Genomic DNA, 14,659 nt, shown 5'->3' with positions numbered 1-14,659 from the left:
CACCAATTCTGCCCCTCAGGATGCATTTGAGGGGCAGGCTTCAGCCGCATTCTCCTTTCTGCTCTAAATGCCAGATGGGCAAGAAGGAAATCTCCCCTCACCATTCAATAAGAGAACTAGGTAACTTGTAGCCAGTGAACTGTGATTTGTTTGCTGAAATGCGTGTTTTTATTGTAAAGCTTTAAGAATCGGTGCGCTTGATTTGTGGGAAGCTTCTACCTTGCACCTTGCGCAGAATAAACAATGTCTCCTTTCCGAACCCGGCTCTTGTCCGTGTAAAGGACCGTGTAAAGAGCCAGGCCCTCTCGAAACCCTCGCAGAGTTGGGAACTCGGTAACTTTGTAGCTCAAAACCGAGGGAGATAAAAGAACATTCTCCTCCGGCACTTCCACAGCCGCGGTCTCTGACGCCTCACGCCGGCGAGAAGCCGCAGAGCACCATGGCGCCAGGGCCGGAGACTACCGCTCCCAGCAGCCATTACGGCCGCCCCGCCCGGCTCTGCGCATGCGCCGTGGCAGCGCACGCACCGCCTCCCCAGGTGACGGCTGAGGCGCCTGCCCGTCCATTGGCTGGTACCCGCCGGAACCGGCCGCTGCGCGATGCGCATTGGGAGTTGTAGTTTCCCCGCCCCTCAGCAGCTGATGACGTGAGCGGGGCAGGCGGGATGTGCGTACTACCGTTCCCGGCGTGCCCCGCGCGGCCCGGAAGGAGCAGTCAGCAGCCACGGGGAGACATGGCGGGGCAGATGGCTGTGCTGGGTGAGGCGGTGGCGCGGCTGGGCTGGCGGGTGGTGGGGAGTTTAGGGCGGTTTTGCTTCTCCTCTCGCGTCTTTCTACGCTGGTGTTGGCCCAGGTTGGCTCTCCAGGGTGGCACGAGCTTCCCGTGCTCGGTGTGTTCCGCTGTGTCCATTTCTGGGCTCCTGTGTACAGGAGAGTCATGGAACTCCTGGAGCGAGTCCCGCGGAGGGCAACAAAGATCATGAGGGGAGCGGACCTTTTAGAAGAAAAGTCTGAGGGGGCTAGGGCTCTTCAGCCTCGAGAAGAGACGGCTGAGAGGGGACCTCATCAGTGTCTGTCAGTGGCTGCAGGGATTGCATCTGGGCGCAGTCTTGTGCTGTGTGCTGTAGGATGACCCTGCTTCAGCAGATGACCCACTGTGGTCCCTTCCAACCCGACCCACTGTGGGATTCCTTGAAAGCCAAATTGCTCAGTGGGACATTGCTCAGAAATATCTGGGAAGATTTGCAGCCCAGAGCAAGTCAGGGCTTTCCGACCAGTCTGAAGCACTACTGTGACCACCCTTCCCTTCTGGGAAAAAAAAAAAAAAATCACCGATTCTGAAATTTCACTTATTTACATTTCTTGTTGATATTTTGTTTGTTGGTGATTTTTTTTGTAATCATCTGAGGCTTTACTTGACGCTAGACTTTTGGGTTTCCTAAGTAAAATCAAAAGAAAATCAATCAAACAACAAACTCGTTTGCACATGAAGGGATCTTCCCTTGGGTTTCAAGGTACAGAAAAGATTCAGAGGTGTGGGAAGGTGCTGTTTTGGGAGCTGTGGCTGAAACTGGGTTAATTATGAGTTAGTATGGGTTAGTTATGAGTTAGTATGGGTTTCTCTTCCCTTGTTTTTAGACTTCTGGTGTAGCTGGAGGTGTTAGAATTGGGAGTTGGTCGTTTCACTGTCATTTTGGGCAGCCTCATTAACTCGATGTCTTTTTAGGGTCCTTCATAGGCAACTCCTCCAGAAATCCTAATTACCCTGTGTTATTGCTGTCACATGCAAAGAGGAATACAATTATTACAGCGTGATGATATTTTTGCTTCGGCCGTCTCTTGGGCTTTTTTTTTTTTTTTCTTAATCAGTTCAATATTTAATGCCTAAAATGGCTGACTTGTAGAGCCACTCTCTGTTGAGAAGGAAATGAAAAACCAATGAGGTGTCTGCACAAAAGTGTACAATAAAGCCGCAGGAGCGTGTCACACCGTGTCATTCGCATTGACTTGTAGCTTTACAGAGTTGATCCCCTAACCCTGCTGTTGTGAACTCTCTGTTTCAGGCTCTGCTGTGCTGGCCCTGCTCTTAGCCAGCTACCTGGCCCAGCAGTACCTGCCCATGCCCACGCCCAGGGTGATTGGGATTGACCTCGGCACCACGTACTCCTCCGTGGGCGTTTTCCTGGCGGGCAGCGGCGACGTGCGCGTCATCGCGGACGAGAAGGGGCGCAGCAGCATCCCCAGCGTCGTCTCCTTCACGGCCACGGGGGTGCACGTGGGCTATGAGGGCCTGGAGCTGGCCGATGCCAATCCTCAGAACACCATCTACGACGCCAAGAGGTTCATTGGGAAGGTCTTCACGCCGGAAGAGCTGCGGAGTGAAAGCGGCAGGTATCCCTTTAAGGTAAGAGGCCGCCACCCTCAGTTTCTATCGGCGATTGATGGAGAGATGGGAAGACTGGTTCATGATCAGAATTCGATTTTATTCAGGTTTTCCAAGTCTTATATACCATTTCAGTGAGGTTAATAATTTCTGCTACAATAATTAGGTTAGAAGATCATACAAGCAACTCATGCATTTTACAACATCTTTATCGTAGGGGGTTGGTTGAATCTTTTCCCTTAAACAGGTTTTAATCCCATCTTCTCATAAGCTCAAATTTGTCCTTGCCATGGCATCCTGGTCACCAGACTAGTTATGCTAACTAAGTCTGTCTTATTCTGAGACTTGTGTATTCCCGTAAGTTTCCTCCAAGCAGTAAGGTGCAGGATGCAATCCAGGCTGGGCATGAACAGATCCAGAGCAGCCTGGATGTGCTGGGTGAGAGGCTGGACATGACCCAGCCGTGTGTGCTGGGAGCCCAGAAATCCCTGTGTGCTGGGCTGCATCCAGAGCCCCGTGGGATTCTGCCCCTCTGCCCTGCTGAGACCCCACTGCAGGGCTGCATCAGCTCTGGGCTCCCATCACAGCAAGGACAGGGACCTGCTGGAGCCAGCCCAGAGCAGGCACCAAGGGGATCAGAGGCATTGAAGAGCTGATAATGATTTTCCAGAGGACCCTGTGTTTTCCTACTCAGAAATGTGTTTCTGGGTAATCTTCTCTGAATTCTTCTCAATATCCCTTCTCTGAAAGGATAAATTTCAATTTGAAATGCTAACTGTGCTTTGCTGAAACTTTACTTCTCCTTGAAATTGTAAAATAAAAACACACAAACAAAAATCAACAAATATCTCCCCCAAAAAAACCAAAACCCAGAAAATTTTTAAAGCCACATTTTCTCTGTTCCAATGTGTTTTTTCCTTCAGCACTTTAATACTTACTTGACCAGTAGCAGAACTTGAAAATTGCTTTAAAAAACACTAACCTGCATTATATAAACATGGTGCAGAATTGCTTGAAAAAAAAATTTTAAAAAAATCGTGTACTGAAAGTAGTCCTTGAAGTCTATTTAATTTTTTAATATTGTTAAGAGAAGCTGTTCCAGTACCAAGCTGTTTGTTTCCTTTCAGAAACCTGAAAGGTAACGTGATGACTAAAAAAGCATCCCTTCTGTCTCTGAATGTGGTGTTGGAAGTTTTGCACAGTTTCTAGCTCTTAACCTTTTAAAATGTGTTTTAATGGGGCACAGTGGGTATCATTTGTTTGGATATACTGTGACCCCTTAAGTAGCATGGTTTGCATAATCCTCCTAATCAAGGAATAAAAGTGATCCAAAAATGGCAAAAGCACGTTTAAAACTTTCCAGAACAAAAAGACTACATGCAAATAAAACACTTGGTGGGAACAGGGGTGGGGGAGCACAGGAAGATTTCTCACTTGTGGGGCTGTGTCGCTTTATCCTTCTAGGTTGTCCACAACAATGGATCAGCTGAATTTTCTGTGACAACTAATGGAACCTTTCACATCACTCCAGAGCGCATTGGCTCTAAGCTGCTGCTGAAGCTGAAGAACATGGCAGAAGCCAACCTCAGCATGTCCATTTCCAAGGCAGTCATCTCCGTGCCGGCGGAGTTCGATGAAAGGCAGCGGAATGCCACCGTTAAGGCAGCTAACCTTGCAGGTGATGTCTCTCTGTTCCAGAGTTTTTCTTGGGAGACCTTGAGGTCTGTTTCATTAACAGTAAGGTCTTTGTGGATGATATGGAAACAGTGAATCAGTGGCAGAGAAGCTTAGAATGGATTTATTGTGAGGAACAGCTGAGAACTTCGGAGTCCCGACAGGTGTGGCTGGCTAATGCAAACAGATGGCTGGAAGTAAGTTTTACTTCAGGGAAAATAGTCTTTTTTTTTAAATCTTCAAATAGGGAGACTATATAGAGCATCCCTGGACAATCATTTAAACAGAAAGAGAATGTATGAAATAAATCTCTTTAGCAAGGTTTCTCTGGAAGCAGTGTGTTTGGGCACATTATGGTTCGTGATTTCGCCCTGAGGCTGAAGCAGTACTATTTTAGGATTAAGTAAGGAAAAGAGTTCCTAATTGGCTATTACTGCTTAGGAAAATATTTCCTTTAGATCTGACACCTAACTTAAGGTGAGTGTGGTTAAATAAAATCCCAACAAACAATGGCAAATGCCATTCTGATGTAAGAACTGCAGTTTTCTGAGGTGTACCTGAGTGTTGCTTGTTGTCTCTGCTCTTCACAGGTCTCACCGTTTTGCGAGTAATCAATGAGCCCACAGCTGCTGCTATGGCTTATGGGCTGCACAAGGCTGATGTGTTTAATGTTCTGGTGGTGGATTTGGGTGGAGGAACTTTGGATGTGTCTCTGTTGAACAAGATGGGAGGGATGTTCGTCACACGGGCCATGGCAGGTGAGAAAAACGCTTTTGTTTCTCAGGGAGTGGGAGGTAAAATTCACCTGAAGGCACCGTTAGAGGGACTTTTTAAAACATACCAACCATGTCACAGAGTGTTTTCCCAATGCATTCTCAGCTGATTTTCATGCAAAATTAGGTTTGTGGCTGGTTTCAGCAATTAGGACCACAGAGTCACAGGTTTTGGCTGACCCAGAGGGGTAAGTTGTGGTTTTATCTGTGTCTGTTACCTTTTGTGCCCACTAATAAAATGCTGGTGCGTATTACAGTTACTTTGACTGGACTTTTGGGGGGCTGGAGTTGTTAAATACTTTTCTGTCACCTTTTCCCAAACTGGGAATATTGGCAGATCACTGACCAGTGCTTTGGTGCCTTGCCTTGTGTTTGGTGCCAGTTCAGTTGAGCAGAGTTTGGGAATGTACAGGCTGTTAACCCAGATTGGTGATTGGTGTATGAATGATTCATCCCTGGGCACAGAGCTCTGGCAGCAGTGTTTGCTCACTCTGTAGTGAGGAGACAGCCGTGCTTCAGCTGGCCTGCACACACACAGCTCTGAGGTGCAGTGCCAGCTGCCTGTGTTGCCTTCAGTAAGTAAGTTCTGATGTGAGCTGCTGCTGCTCAGTCCAGTTAGAGTGGAACAGCAAGAAAGATTCAGCAGCTTCACTCTTATTTAGTTAGACAGAGGTCTGCAAACTGAATTACTGTTTTCAGTCAAAACAGAACAGTGGAAGTTGCTATCCATCATGTGTGCATTGGACAGCAATTTTGTCTGTTGTCACAGCTCTGGGCTAACATGCTTATGGTCATTCTGTGATTGTTCTTGAGCACCATCTCCCAGTGAAAGAGGAGCAGTGTGCTGCTTTCTGGGGCATTGAAGATGCTCTGCCTGATGCCTTCTATTCTGCCCTTTCAGGTAACAACAAACTTGGAGGGCAGGATTTCAATCAGAGGTTGATGGTGTATTTGTATGACCAGCTCCGCCAAACGTACGGTTCTGTGCCAACACAAAAGGAGGAGATTCACCGCCTCAGGCAGGCCGTGGAAGCTGTTAAATTAAACCTGACTGTCCAGGAGGCAGCTACACTGAGGGTGCTGTTGACTCTGCCAGCAAACGAGCTTACAAGAGGAAAAAAACAGGTGAAAACAAACAGTGTGCAAGAGGCCTCACAAAATGCAGAAGGCCTGAAAAATCTTGGAGACGCTTCCCAAGTAGAGGACAACTTTGTCCAAGTCGTGTTTGAAACAGAGATCTCTAGGAAGCTGTTTGACACACTGAACAAGGACCTTTTTGAGAAGATTCTTGTGCCCATTGAACAAGTGTTGCAGGAAGGGCACCTGCACAAAGAAGAAGTGGATGAAATCGTGTTAGTCGGAGGCTCCACACGGATTCCCAAAATACGTGAAGTTATCCGGGACTTCTTTGGAAAGGAGCCCAACACCTCTGTGGATCCTGACCTGGCAGTTGTGACAGGTGTAGCCATCCAAGCAGGAATTCTTGCTGGGTCCTGGCCTCTCCAAGTCAGTGCTATAGAAATCCCTAACAAGCATTTAAGGAAGACTAATTTTAACTGAGGAGAAACTTCTCAATTGCATTCCAGCTCTCCAAAAGGATCCATACTTATCTGACTGGCAATGGAACCTAATCTTAGCTGCATCCTATTCAATTTTCACCTGTTTCAACTGTTCACCACACAGTTAGGTGTTACTGGACACCTACCCCTGCTAAAGCTTAATGTTATTTTAAAGGTACAAACAAGGTCTGAAGTGTGCTGTGTTTACTTGGAGATGGGGTATTGGATGAAAATGCAATGTGTGATGGCACACACATTTTCTTGCTAAATTTTATTAGCAAATCATAGAGCAGTGTGTATTTAAAATATAAAGGGAGTGTGACCAAAAGTTTGAGGTAATGTGGTACTGGGGTATTCCTGGGTCCAGTGTATTTCCTTGGAAGGACTGTGAAGCAGCGTGAACACACAGAGAACTGCCAGTGTTCAGCTTACACTTATTTATTAGATTGAGCCATTGAGCATTTAAGCACCTTTCCTAAAGGCATCTTGCAGCTTAAATGAGACTGAAGCATTCACTTGATTCTTCTGCTGTTCATAACAGCATTGTGGTATTGCTGAGGCTCCGTGGCAAATGATTAGGAAACCTTCTTGAAAATGTAGCTCTTGCCAATGCAGCTTCTTGGCCTCAAGGGCTTCATTCCTGACCTGACTGTGATGGTTTAAACACAGGTGCTGCTGTTTTCCCACTGGTGTTCTCCACAGAGAATGAGGGTGTATTGCCAAATATTCCTACCTGCCCCTGCCTTATTGTAAAACCACAGTGGTTTTATGTGTCTTGAAGCCACACCTGCCTGTCTTCCCATGAATTTCATCGTTGTGCATTTCCAAGTGTGTGACATCTTCTCCCTGAAGTACCCCAAGCCCTACAGTCCTTGGGGAGGAAGTGTGGGACAGCAGGGATGGTGGCCTGGATGAAATGTAGTTCCTGCAGCCCTCGTGAATGACAACTGACCTAACTGCTTGGTGCTTCTTAGCTCTTGTGTGGTTTGAGTTTTGTCATATCCCCACTCTAAACCGAACAGAGGTTGTAACTGTCCTGTTGGGAAAGAAGCAGTGTTGTAACTTGGGGTTTGAGGTGGCACTTCTTGGGACTCTCTTTTAGGCAGATAGGTTGCTATCCAGGCATCTTGAAAATGTGTGAGGAGAACAAAGTTACTGATCTGAAAAAAAACCACCAAACTGGTGACAGTTCTCTCTATGAAGGGATTAAGCAATAATCAAACACCAGCTAAATTCTATTAGCTGCTTGGAACTTCTTACAAAAAACCCGTGTGTCATTCAGCTAAGACTGGTTTCAACATCCATCAGCCCAGTCCTCAGCAGGTAAGCTCTAGCAACAGGTGGTTTTTAAGGATTTTCTTGTCTTCTCCAGAATAATTTTGTATTAACCTTGCTAAGATAAAGTGTGGGGCTTTGATTTATTGTTTTAACCTATGACTATATTAAAATAGTCTGATTACTGTCCTGGCAGTAGGCCTGATTTATGGCAGTGCCATAAATCAGTTGTGCTGATTCAGCTGTTTGCACACCTATTGTCTAAATGCATCTTTAAAATAATCCAATTGAAAACCTCTTAAATTGAATCATAATTGCACACAGCCATTCCATCAGCAGTGTTTAACTTGACAGAGGATTCCCAAAGCACTGCTGACATCTGTTAAATTTTCCTGAGTTGAAAACCAAAGTGATTTTTTTATTTGAAGATTCTTTTTGTTTTTTGTTTTTTTTTTTTTCCTTTGTGCCTCTTTGAAAGCGACCCCAACTAAGTCTGTATGGAACTTCCAGTAAGTAAAACTCCTGCAGTGAAAGAAGTGGCTCTTCAGTGACACCATGGATGAATGGTGTGTGCAGTCCAGTTCTCAGTTGCTGTTGGGGGCCTTTGCAGACATCAATGTGTGTGTTCAACATCTGTACCAACATCTTCAGAGTCACTGTAGCCTTTCCTTCTGCCCTGCTGTAAGTTCATCTCAAAATCCACTGCAGTTGCAGTAGGACTTTGGTCTTCATTTCTTTAAAGCACTTTGTAAAACAAGCAGACCTATATAGAAACAGAACCACATCACAGTGAGGTTAAATGATAAAAGCTTTTGGAGCTTTGGGACAAGTTATGTAGGAGCTGTTAAAACTTTCAAAGCAAATAAATGAAGGACTTTTTTCTTTCACATTCTCCTTCACCCTGGGGGATTTAAATCTCCTTCAGTGTTAATCTGGGAACTGGAAGGGAAGGGCAGGTTGTTTACTTGTAAAAACGAAATTCACAAAATTCAGATTTTTGTACAGGTTGGATTTTTTAATAGGTTACTGTACATTGGATATCACAAGGCATCCTTATTTATTAAAATTTCTGAATTATTTATTTTGTATCTTTTAGTACTGTATTTTGGCACAAAGAATTGAATTTTAAAGACGAGTCCACTGCACTAAGTGGGTAGTTCCAGGTATGCACATGGGCTGCTTACCAAAAGTCTCTCTGTAAAAAAAATTGATATTTGAAGGCTGAAATCTTTCTGTAGTCCTTATGATTTCCTGTGGTCATAGGTGTGTAACAAATTTCTCTAGCTAAAGGCTTGTTTGGAAAGTGGAAATTCTGAAAGCATCAAGAGGCCTCAACAATTGTGTGTTCCCTAATTGTTTCCCAGTGCAGGTGATGAAATGTATTTTATAAGTAACCTTTTAAATTTTTTTAAATAAAAGCAATTTCTACCCCTTGGATCTGTCTTCTTTCACTTCTCAAGGAAACTCTCAGTCTTCCTCCAATTCCTTTGAAGCCTAGAAAACGAGGTTGTGTCAGCTGTGAGAGAGTTTCTGTATCTGTGTTGTCCTGTTACAAAGTCTGCACAGCCTTGAACAATTACAGCGTTTCAGAAATGTTTCAAAATGCAGAAAGGTGTCTCTTCCTGTGAGGGAAAGGGGGAGTTCCTGCTCAACTCCTTTCCAGTTTCTCCTGTGATATGCCAGGGAAGTGTAGAGCAAGGGCAGCAAGCAGAGCTGAGGGAAGCATCTCCTGAGAGGGTGGTGCATGTGACATTTTTCAGCAGAGTGGGGAATGAAGTGGGAGCAGAGCAGGAGCAGGTTCTGCTCCATTCTCCTTCCTGGGAAAAGCAATGACAGAGTCCTGCCCTCTTAGGAGCCTCATCCTTCACATCTGCTCTACTCTGAGGAATTCCTGTTTAGAGGAGGAGTCAGGGGTTTGCTTTGGGAAGCTATGGCTGCATGGAAACACAGCAGCAGCTGGAGTTCAGTCAAATGTGAGGGGTACAGCTTGCTGAGAGGGAGGAGGAATGGCTTTGCTGACACTTGTCCAGCATTTTCTTTCCTCTCTGACTTTGCCATTGCTCAGTCTGCAGCTCTCCCAGCTGCACTCTGAAGGTAGTGAAAGGTTATGATGTGGCCTGGCAGTAAACACAGAAAGCCCTCCCCACAAATAAAAATAAATAAAGTAAAAATTACCGTGCACTGGTGCCTCTCCTCAGCCTGTTTTCTCTGGACCTTGCAAAAGGGATTGGTTCCCGAGGTACTGAAGGCTACCTCCCCTAGCCTATGTGCCCAAAACTTTGTTTTGGGCAAGGAATTAAACTGGATGCATCAGCTGTCAAACTGTGAAAAATCAGAATTCACTCAGAAAACAAAATTAACTTCGAAAACCCAGTATCAACACGTTTTCAAGGCACAAACACAACGCATAAAGCTTTATTAAACAGAGGTGGTCAGAACCCACTCCGCCCTGCAGGGGAAAAGGACACGGAGGGGAAAGAAAAAGAACTCCGGCCGCTGGCACCTTGGAGCTGCTGCGGGAAAAGGGAAAAACAAAGGCGGCCGCATTGTGCTCACAGAGACCCGCAGGGAGGAGATCCCGAACTCTGCAGGGCCCGGGCGGCGGGAGCATCCCCGCGACACAAAAACACCTCTAAAGGGGGAAAACAGCGACAACAAAACCAGAAAAGGTTAAAAAGGCACAAAGCGCTGTGGCTCTCACCTCCCGCCCCGGAGGCCGCCGGCGCTGTCAGAAAGCGACACCGGAAGGGGACGGCACCGGAACCATCCGCGCCGGGAGGAGCTGTGCTGCAGGAAATGTGCTCCGGGTCCTGCCGTCTGTAGACTGGCGCGTTCCGTATGGAGCTGCGAACTGACTGCTGGCGGGGCGCGGGGGTTTCTGGAGGATAAAACTTCACCCGAGCGCAACCACCGCGGTCCCTGCTTGCCACCACGGCTTCCTGTGCAGCGGGAGCGGGCCGTTCCGCACTGCCGCCCGGGGACACTGTGTCCCGCCGGAACCATTTTCCTGAGCGGCACTTCCGGCGGCCGTGACGCATTTCCGGTCCGTGTTCCGGCCCCGCGGGCGGCGTTTTCCCGGGGGCTGCGATTGTTCCTGTGCTCCTTTCTGTGCATGTTTCTCTGTTTGTTTCTGTGCCTGTTTCTCTGTTTGTTTCTGTGCCTGTTTCTCTGTTTGTTTCTGTGCCTGTTTCTCTGTTTGTTTCTGTGCTCGTTTCTGTCTTTGTTCCGCGCCGCCCCGGGCTCTCCCGGCCGCCGCTCCTTGTCTCCGTGTGTTCGGGGCCGTCCCGCGGCTGCAGCCGGAGCCTTTCGCCGCTTTGCGGATTCGCCGCTTCAATTTCCTTTCGCCGCGTGCTCTTCGTTCGCTTTGTGTGTTCAGTTACTCGGTCCCGGCTCCTTTTCCACCGCAGGCTCGGCCCAGCAAATGTTGGAATAAATCAGCCGAGACTCTGTTTTCTTCGTGCTGGAAAAGCCGATTCTTTATTCGCATCACTCCTTGGATACAGTTTTCCCAGAGCTCGTGTGCAGCACCTGTTGGCTGGGAGTTTTCTTACTGCATTCTTTGCTCAGAAGGTGATCTGTGTGTCCCTGTTAAGATTCAGGCTGTTTACATTCCTCCTTTGTGGCCTCTCCTGGAACAGATCTTGTTCTCCACAGACGCACTTATTTTTCTAACCCAAGAATAGGTCCTTGTGTTAACGAACAGTTCACACCAAGATTGTTGCAAATCTCTTAGCTACACTTAGTGCAGTTAACACTTTAAGCGTTTGTTATTCTTTACAAATGACACATTAATTCCTTCCCAGTTGCTGTCCCATCGCCCTCCCTTTGGTCCTGGGGCTCCCTGCACCTTTTCCTGTCAGGGGTTGTAAAAACAGTGCCATTATCCTGGCTTGTACCTTTACCTTTTCCTCATGCCCTCTTTCATATCTTTTTTTATGTACCTGAGATGATTTTCTAACCAGTCCCACCGTGCCATCTGTCCAGCAGCAGGAGCTCTCTCTCCTGGCCTGGCTCTCCTCACTGCACAGAAACCCCCTGAAGTCCTGAGCAGCCAGCAGACAAATCCAAATCCTCCAGCCTGCCTCCAGAACGGCCCGGGGAGGGCTGCAGGGACAACACCTTCCTCTTCTCCCTCTCCTGGCAGCCGGGAATACAAAAGACTTGCAGCCAGCCCTGTATTAGATTTCAGGGTTTGAAGATAAGAGAGAGAAGTTCCCAGTTTTCCCTGTTCTTTATCTTATCTCCCGCTCCTATTTGCCTTAACAATATTTGTCTACACTCCCCTTGGAGCAATCTTTTCCCAAAACATCTCATTGTCCCCTCTGGGCATCCACATCCTAAACGATCTCTGGGACAATGTGCAAAGCACCTCAACATTCTCCCAAAGGTCCTATAAGAAGTATTTTGGGATCGGCATCCCAAGAGTCGAGACCCTTTTTCAGCTTCCCTTTGTTGCCCACCCTGGGCATCCTGACACTATTAACTCAAGTTCAAGTTGCACTCACTGGTGAGAGTTGCTGGGATCCTTCCTGACTTTCCCTTAGTGCCTCCTCTGGGCAGCCACATCCAGGGATTCTTCAGGGATGCCCCTGGTCCTCCTCTCCTCTGTCTCCAGGAAGCTTGAGGGAGTATGGGGAAAGACAAGGAAATCATTTGAGGGCCAGAGGAATTGTTCTTTGTTTAGTTTCAGAAGCAAAGGCAGCTGCAGTGTGCTGGGATTACAGTTCTGAAAGCAGACAAGAACAAATCCTGCAACTGGGAGCCAGAGAATGTCCAGGTAGAAACCCACCATTGCAGGCAGAGTAGAAGAAACTCCATCCATCCTGGCTGTTTTGGGGACTAGGGATTCAAAACAACTCCTAAAGGCAAAAGCCCACAGGGCAGGAACATATAAGCTAGAAAATGTCACTGAAAATAAATTTCATTTGGTATCACACAGATCAAAATGTTGAACAGTGTGGTCATGGTCCAGAGGCACAACTATCTATTTACATCAGGTCTATCACCCTCTAAATTATATATATATATATATTTTTTTTCTTTGAAAGAACTCTATGAAAGGAATACGTAAATTCCAGGTGGCAACCAGAGTTTCTAATGGAATCATGTGAAAGTTTTAAGTTTTGAAGTGATGATGAAAACCTTTCAGACACCACGTATTAACTTTAAACAGTGACTAATTTTTTTTTTTTTTTTTTTTTTTTTTTTTTTTTTTTTTTTTTGAAAGAACATTTCTTTGAGTCTGAAGAAAACAAGTATTTGTTGCTTTGCGTGTGTGTGTGAGTGTTCTGGAAATGATGACTATTGAGTGACATCTAGTGGATGTGAAGATGCTGAGCAGAAGCTTTTCAGAGGTACAAACCCCTCTGAAATACTGAAGTGCTCGCAGAGGGACCACAAAATTAAAATGCTGTGAATTGTAGCAGGATGTAGGTAACAAGCCAGAGAGATTCCAGCTCTTCAAGGAAACAGAAACTTAACAACCCAAAAAGTGTCAGATTTCTCTTTTTTATATCCCTCCAATAATAATGTAAAAGAATACCCCCAAACTACAGCCTGCTCATTGTCCTGCTCCCAGCTGTACTTTATCTGTCTCTGTACAGAGACCATTTACCAGCACACCCTGAAAACCACAATCTCACACAGCAGCCCTGGTATGGTGGCCAGGGCCTTCTGAGATGGTTTGGATGGGTATTTATGTTTCCTTTTTCATTTCCTTTTCACATTTCACAGCTTAATATGTACTCATCCTTGAGGCTTACTGGCCACAGTAAGTCCAGAGTTGCTTTTTAGTCAGTCAATGACAGGAAAATTGTAGTTTTTCAGGAAAGATTATTGAAGAAGAAAACCTGAATTGTTTGTCTGCCTTAACTCTTTTTTGGAAAATGTATTTCTGAGAAGACCACATTTCAGAAACTGGGTTACAGAGATTTCAATTTTTGGAGCTGAAGGGGAAAAACATCAGCAGAAAGCTTTTATGTTCCAAGGGCTTGGTTCATGAGGTGTCTCACACCTGATATTTATACTTACATCCTGAGGTAGTGCTTAGGCACAGCAAGATGGACTCAGTGTGGGATTCAAAATAACCATAATTTTCACAACCTGTTTTGGACCAGCAGCAGTGTCACAGTTAATTCAAGTATCTGCTTCCTGCAGGTACTGCTCAGGCCCCTGTCTGCACCGTGCCAGCTAGTTTTCTTCCTCTGTCTCTCTCTCTTTAATTTATCTGTTAATTAGCAGCATTTTAAAAGACCAATTGTCTTGGTTCTGGAGACAAATTTCAGGAGAAAACTTTCTGGAATGAAAGTTTCCTCTAAAGAGAAAAGAGCTTCAGTAACTTCCTCCCTTTTCTTCTACCAATGAGAGAAATTGATACCAGGGGGTGAAAGTGAAGGGGAAAAAATAAAGAAAAAAAATTATTAAAAAAAAAGGGGGGAGGGGGCGGGGAAGAGAGAGGGTCATATGCCTGCAATGTAAACAAAAATAAACCCTCAAAAATTGTCCAGGGAAGAAAAATACATGGGCTGACCACGTGGCCTGGAAAACAAAACTGCAACTGGTCCCTTCTGTCTCTGGGAAGGGGAAGAGAAATTCACATCACAGCCCGGAGCAAAGCAGATGGGAAACGTGTTGAATTTCTGGTATTGTACTCACAGCAGCCAGAGCTGGTGGATTTTAATGTCCTTTCTCGTGTTGGTTCAGCTCCTCCTGGGTCTTGGGTTCAGGGTGGTCCCACTGGCTCCCTGCATGGGCGAGAAAGAAAAACAAGCCCAGCCAAAAACAGTTCAAGGGAACAGAAATCCCAAAAAAGCTGCCTCCGGCTCCAGCCCCACCCCCTGGTTCATCTTAAAGATACCACAGCCATTTCTGGGCAAAAAGCAGGTGATTCAGGAATAAAGGATCATCAGAAAATCACCCCAAGACACAATCACTCTTTGACCCTAGGTGGTATCCTATCTGAAATTTTTCAAAGCTGTGGATGCTTTTCTCCTTAGA

General features: G+C 46.1%; 1 protein-coding gene and 2 long non-coding RNA genes across 4 annotated transcripts; 1 reads left to right on the top strand and 2 right to left on the bottom strand.

Annotated features, from left to right (window-relative positions):
• The first annotated feature begins 643 nt into the window (after positions 1-643).
• On the top strand, positions 644-9,098 carry HSPA13 (heat shock protein family A (Hsp70) member 13). 2 transcript variants are annotated; one of them, XR_010746049.1, is made up of 6 exons: positions 644-758; positions 2,063-2,403; positions 3,847-4,060; positions 4,647-4,814; positions 5,731-7,711; positions 8,142-9,098. XR_010746049.1 is itself a non-coding variant. In XM_066340651.1 (5 exons), exons 1-5 carry the CDS (start codon positions 665-667, stop codon positions 6,387-6,389), a joined length of 1,476 nt encoding a protein of 491 aa, XP_066196748.1. In that variant the 5' UTR covers positions 644-664; the 3' UTR covers positions 6,390-9,098. The 2 variants fall into 2 exon arrangements, 1 of the variants encoding a protein (XP_066196748.1); XM_066340651.1 differs by having other exon boundaries at positions 5,731-9,098.
• LOC136375254 (uncharacterized) lies at positions 8,301-10,668 on the bottom strand. Its single transcript, XR_010746050.1, has 3 exons — positions 10,365-10,668; positions 9,839-9,985; positions 8,301-8,426 (listed from the first exon to the last, which is right to left on the bottom strand). It is a non-coding gene; the product is annotated as an uncharacterized lncRNA (long non-coding RNA).
• A 489-nt stretch (positions 10,669-11,157) lies between these two features.
• LOC136375259 (uncharacterized) lies at positions 11,158-14,452 on the bottom strand. The gene is made up of 3 exons (XR_010746051.1): positions 14,318-14,452; positions 12,169-12,282; positions 11,158-11,292 (listed from the first exon to the last, which is right to left on the bottom strand). It is a non-coding gene; the product is annotated as an uncharacterized lncRNA (long non-coding RNA).
• Positions 14,453-14,659: the final 207 nt, after the last annotated feature.

Source organism: Sylvia atricapilla, chromosome 2 (assembly GCF_009819655.1).
Source record: "Sylvia atricapilla isolate bSylAtr1 chromosome 2, bSylAtr1.pri, whole genome shotgun sequence".
In the NCBI taxonomy this organism is placed as follows: domain Eukaryota; kingdom Metazoa; phylum Chordata; class Aves; order Passeriformes; family Sylviidae; genus Sylvia; species Sylvia atricapilla.
This window is presented reverse-complemented; position numbering and strand designations above follow the sequence as displayed.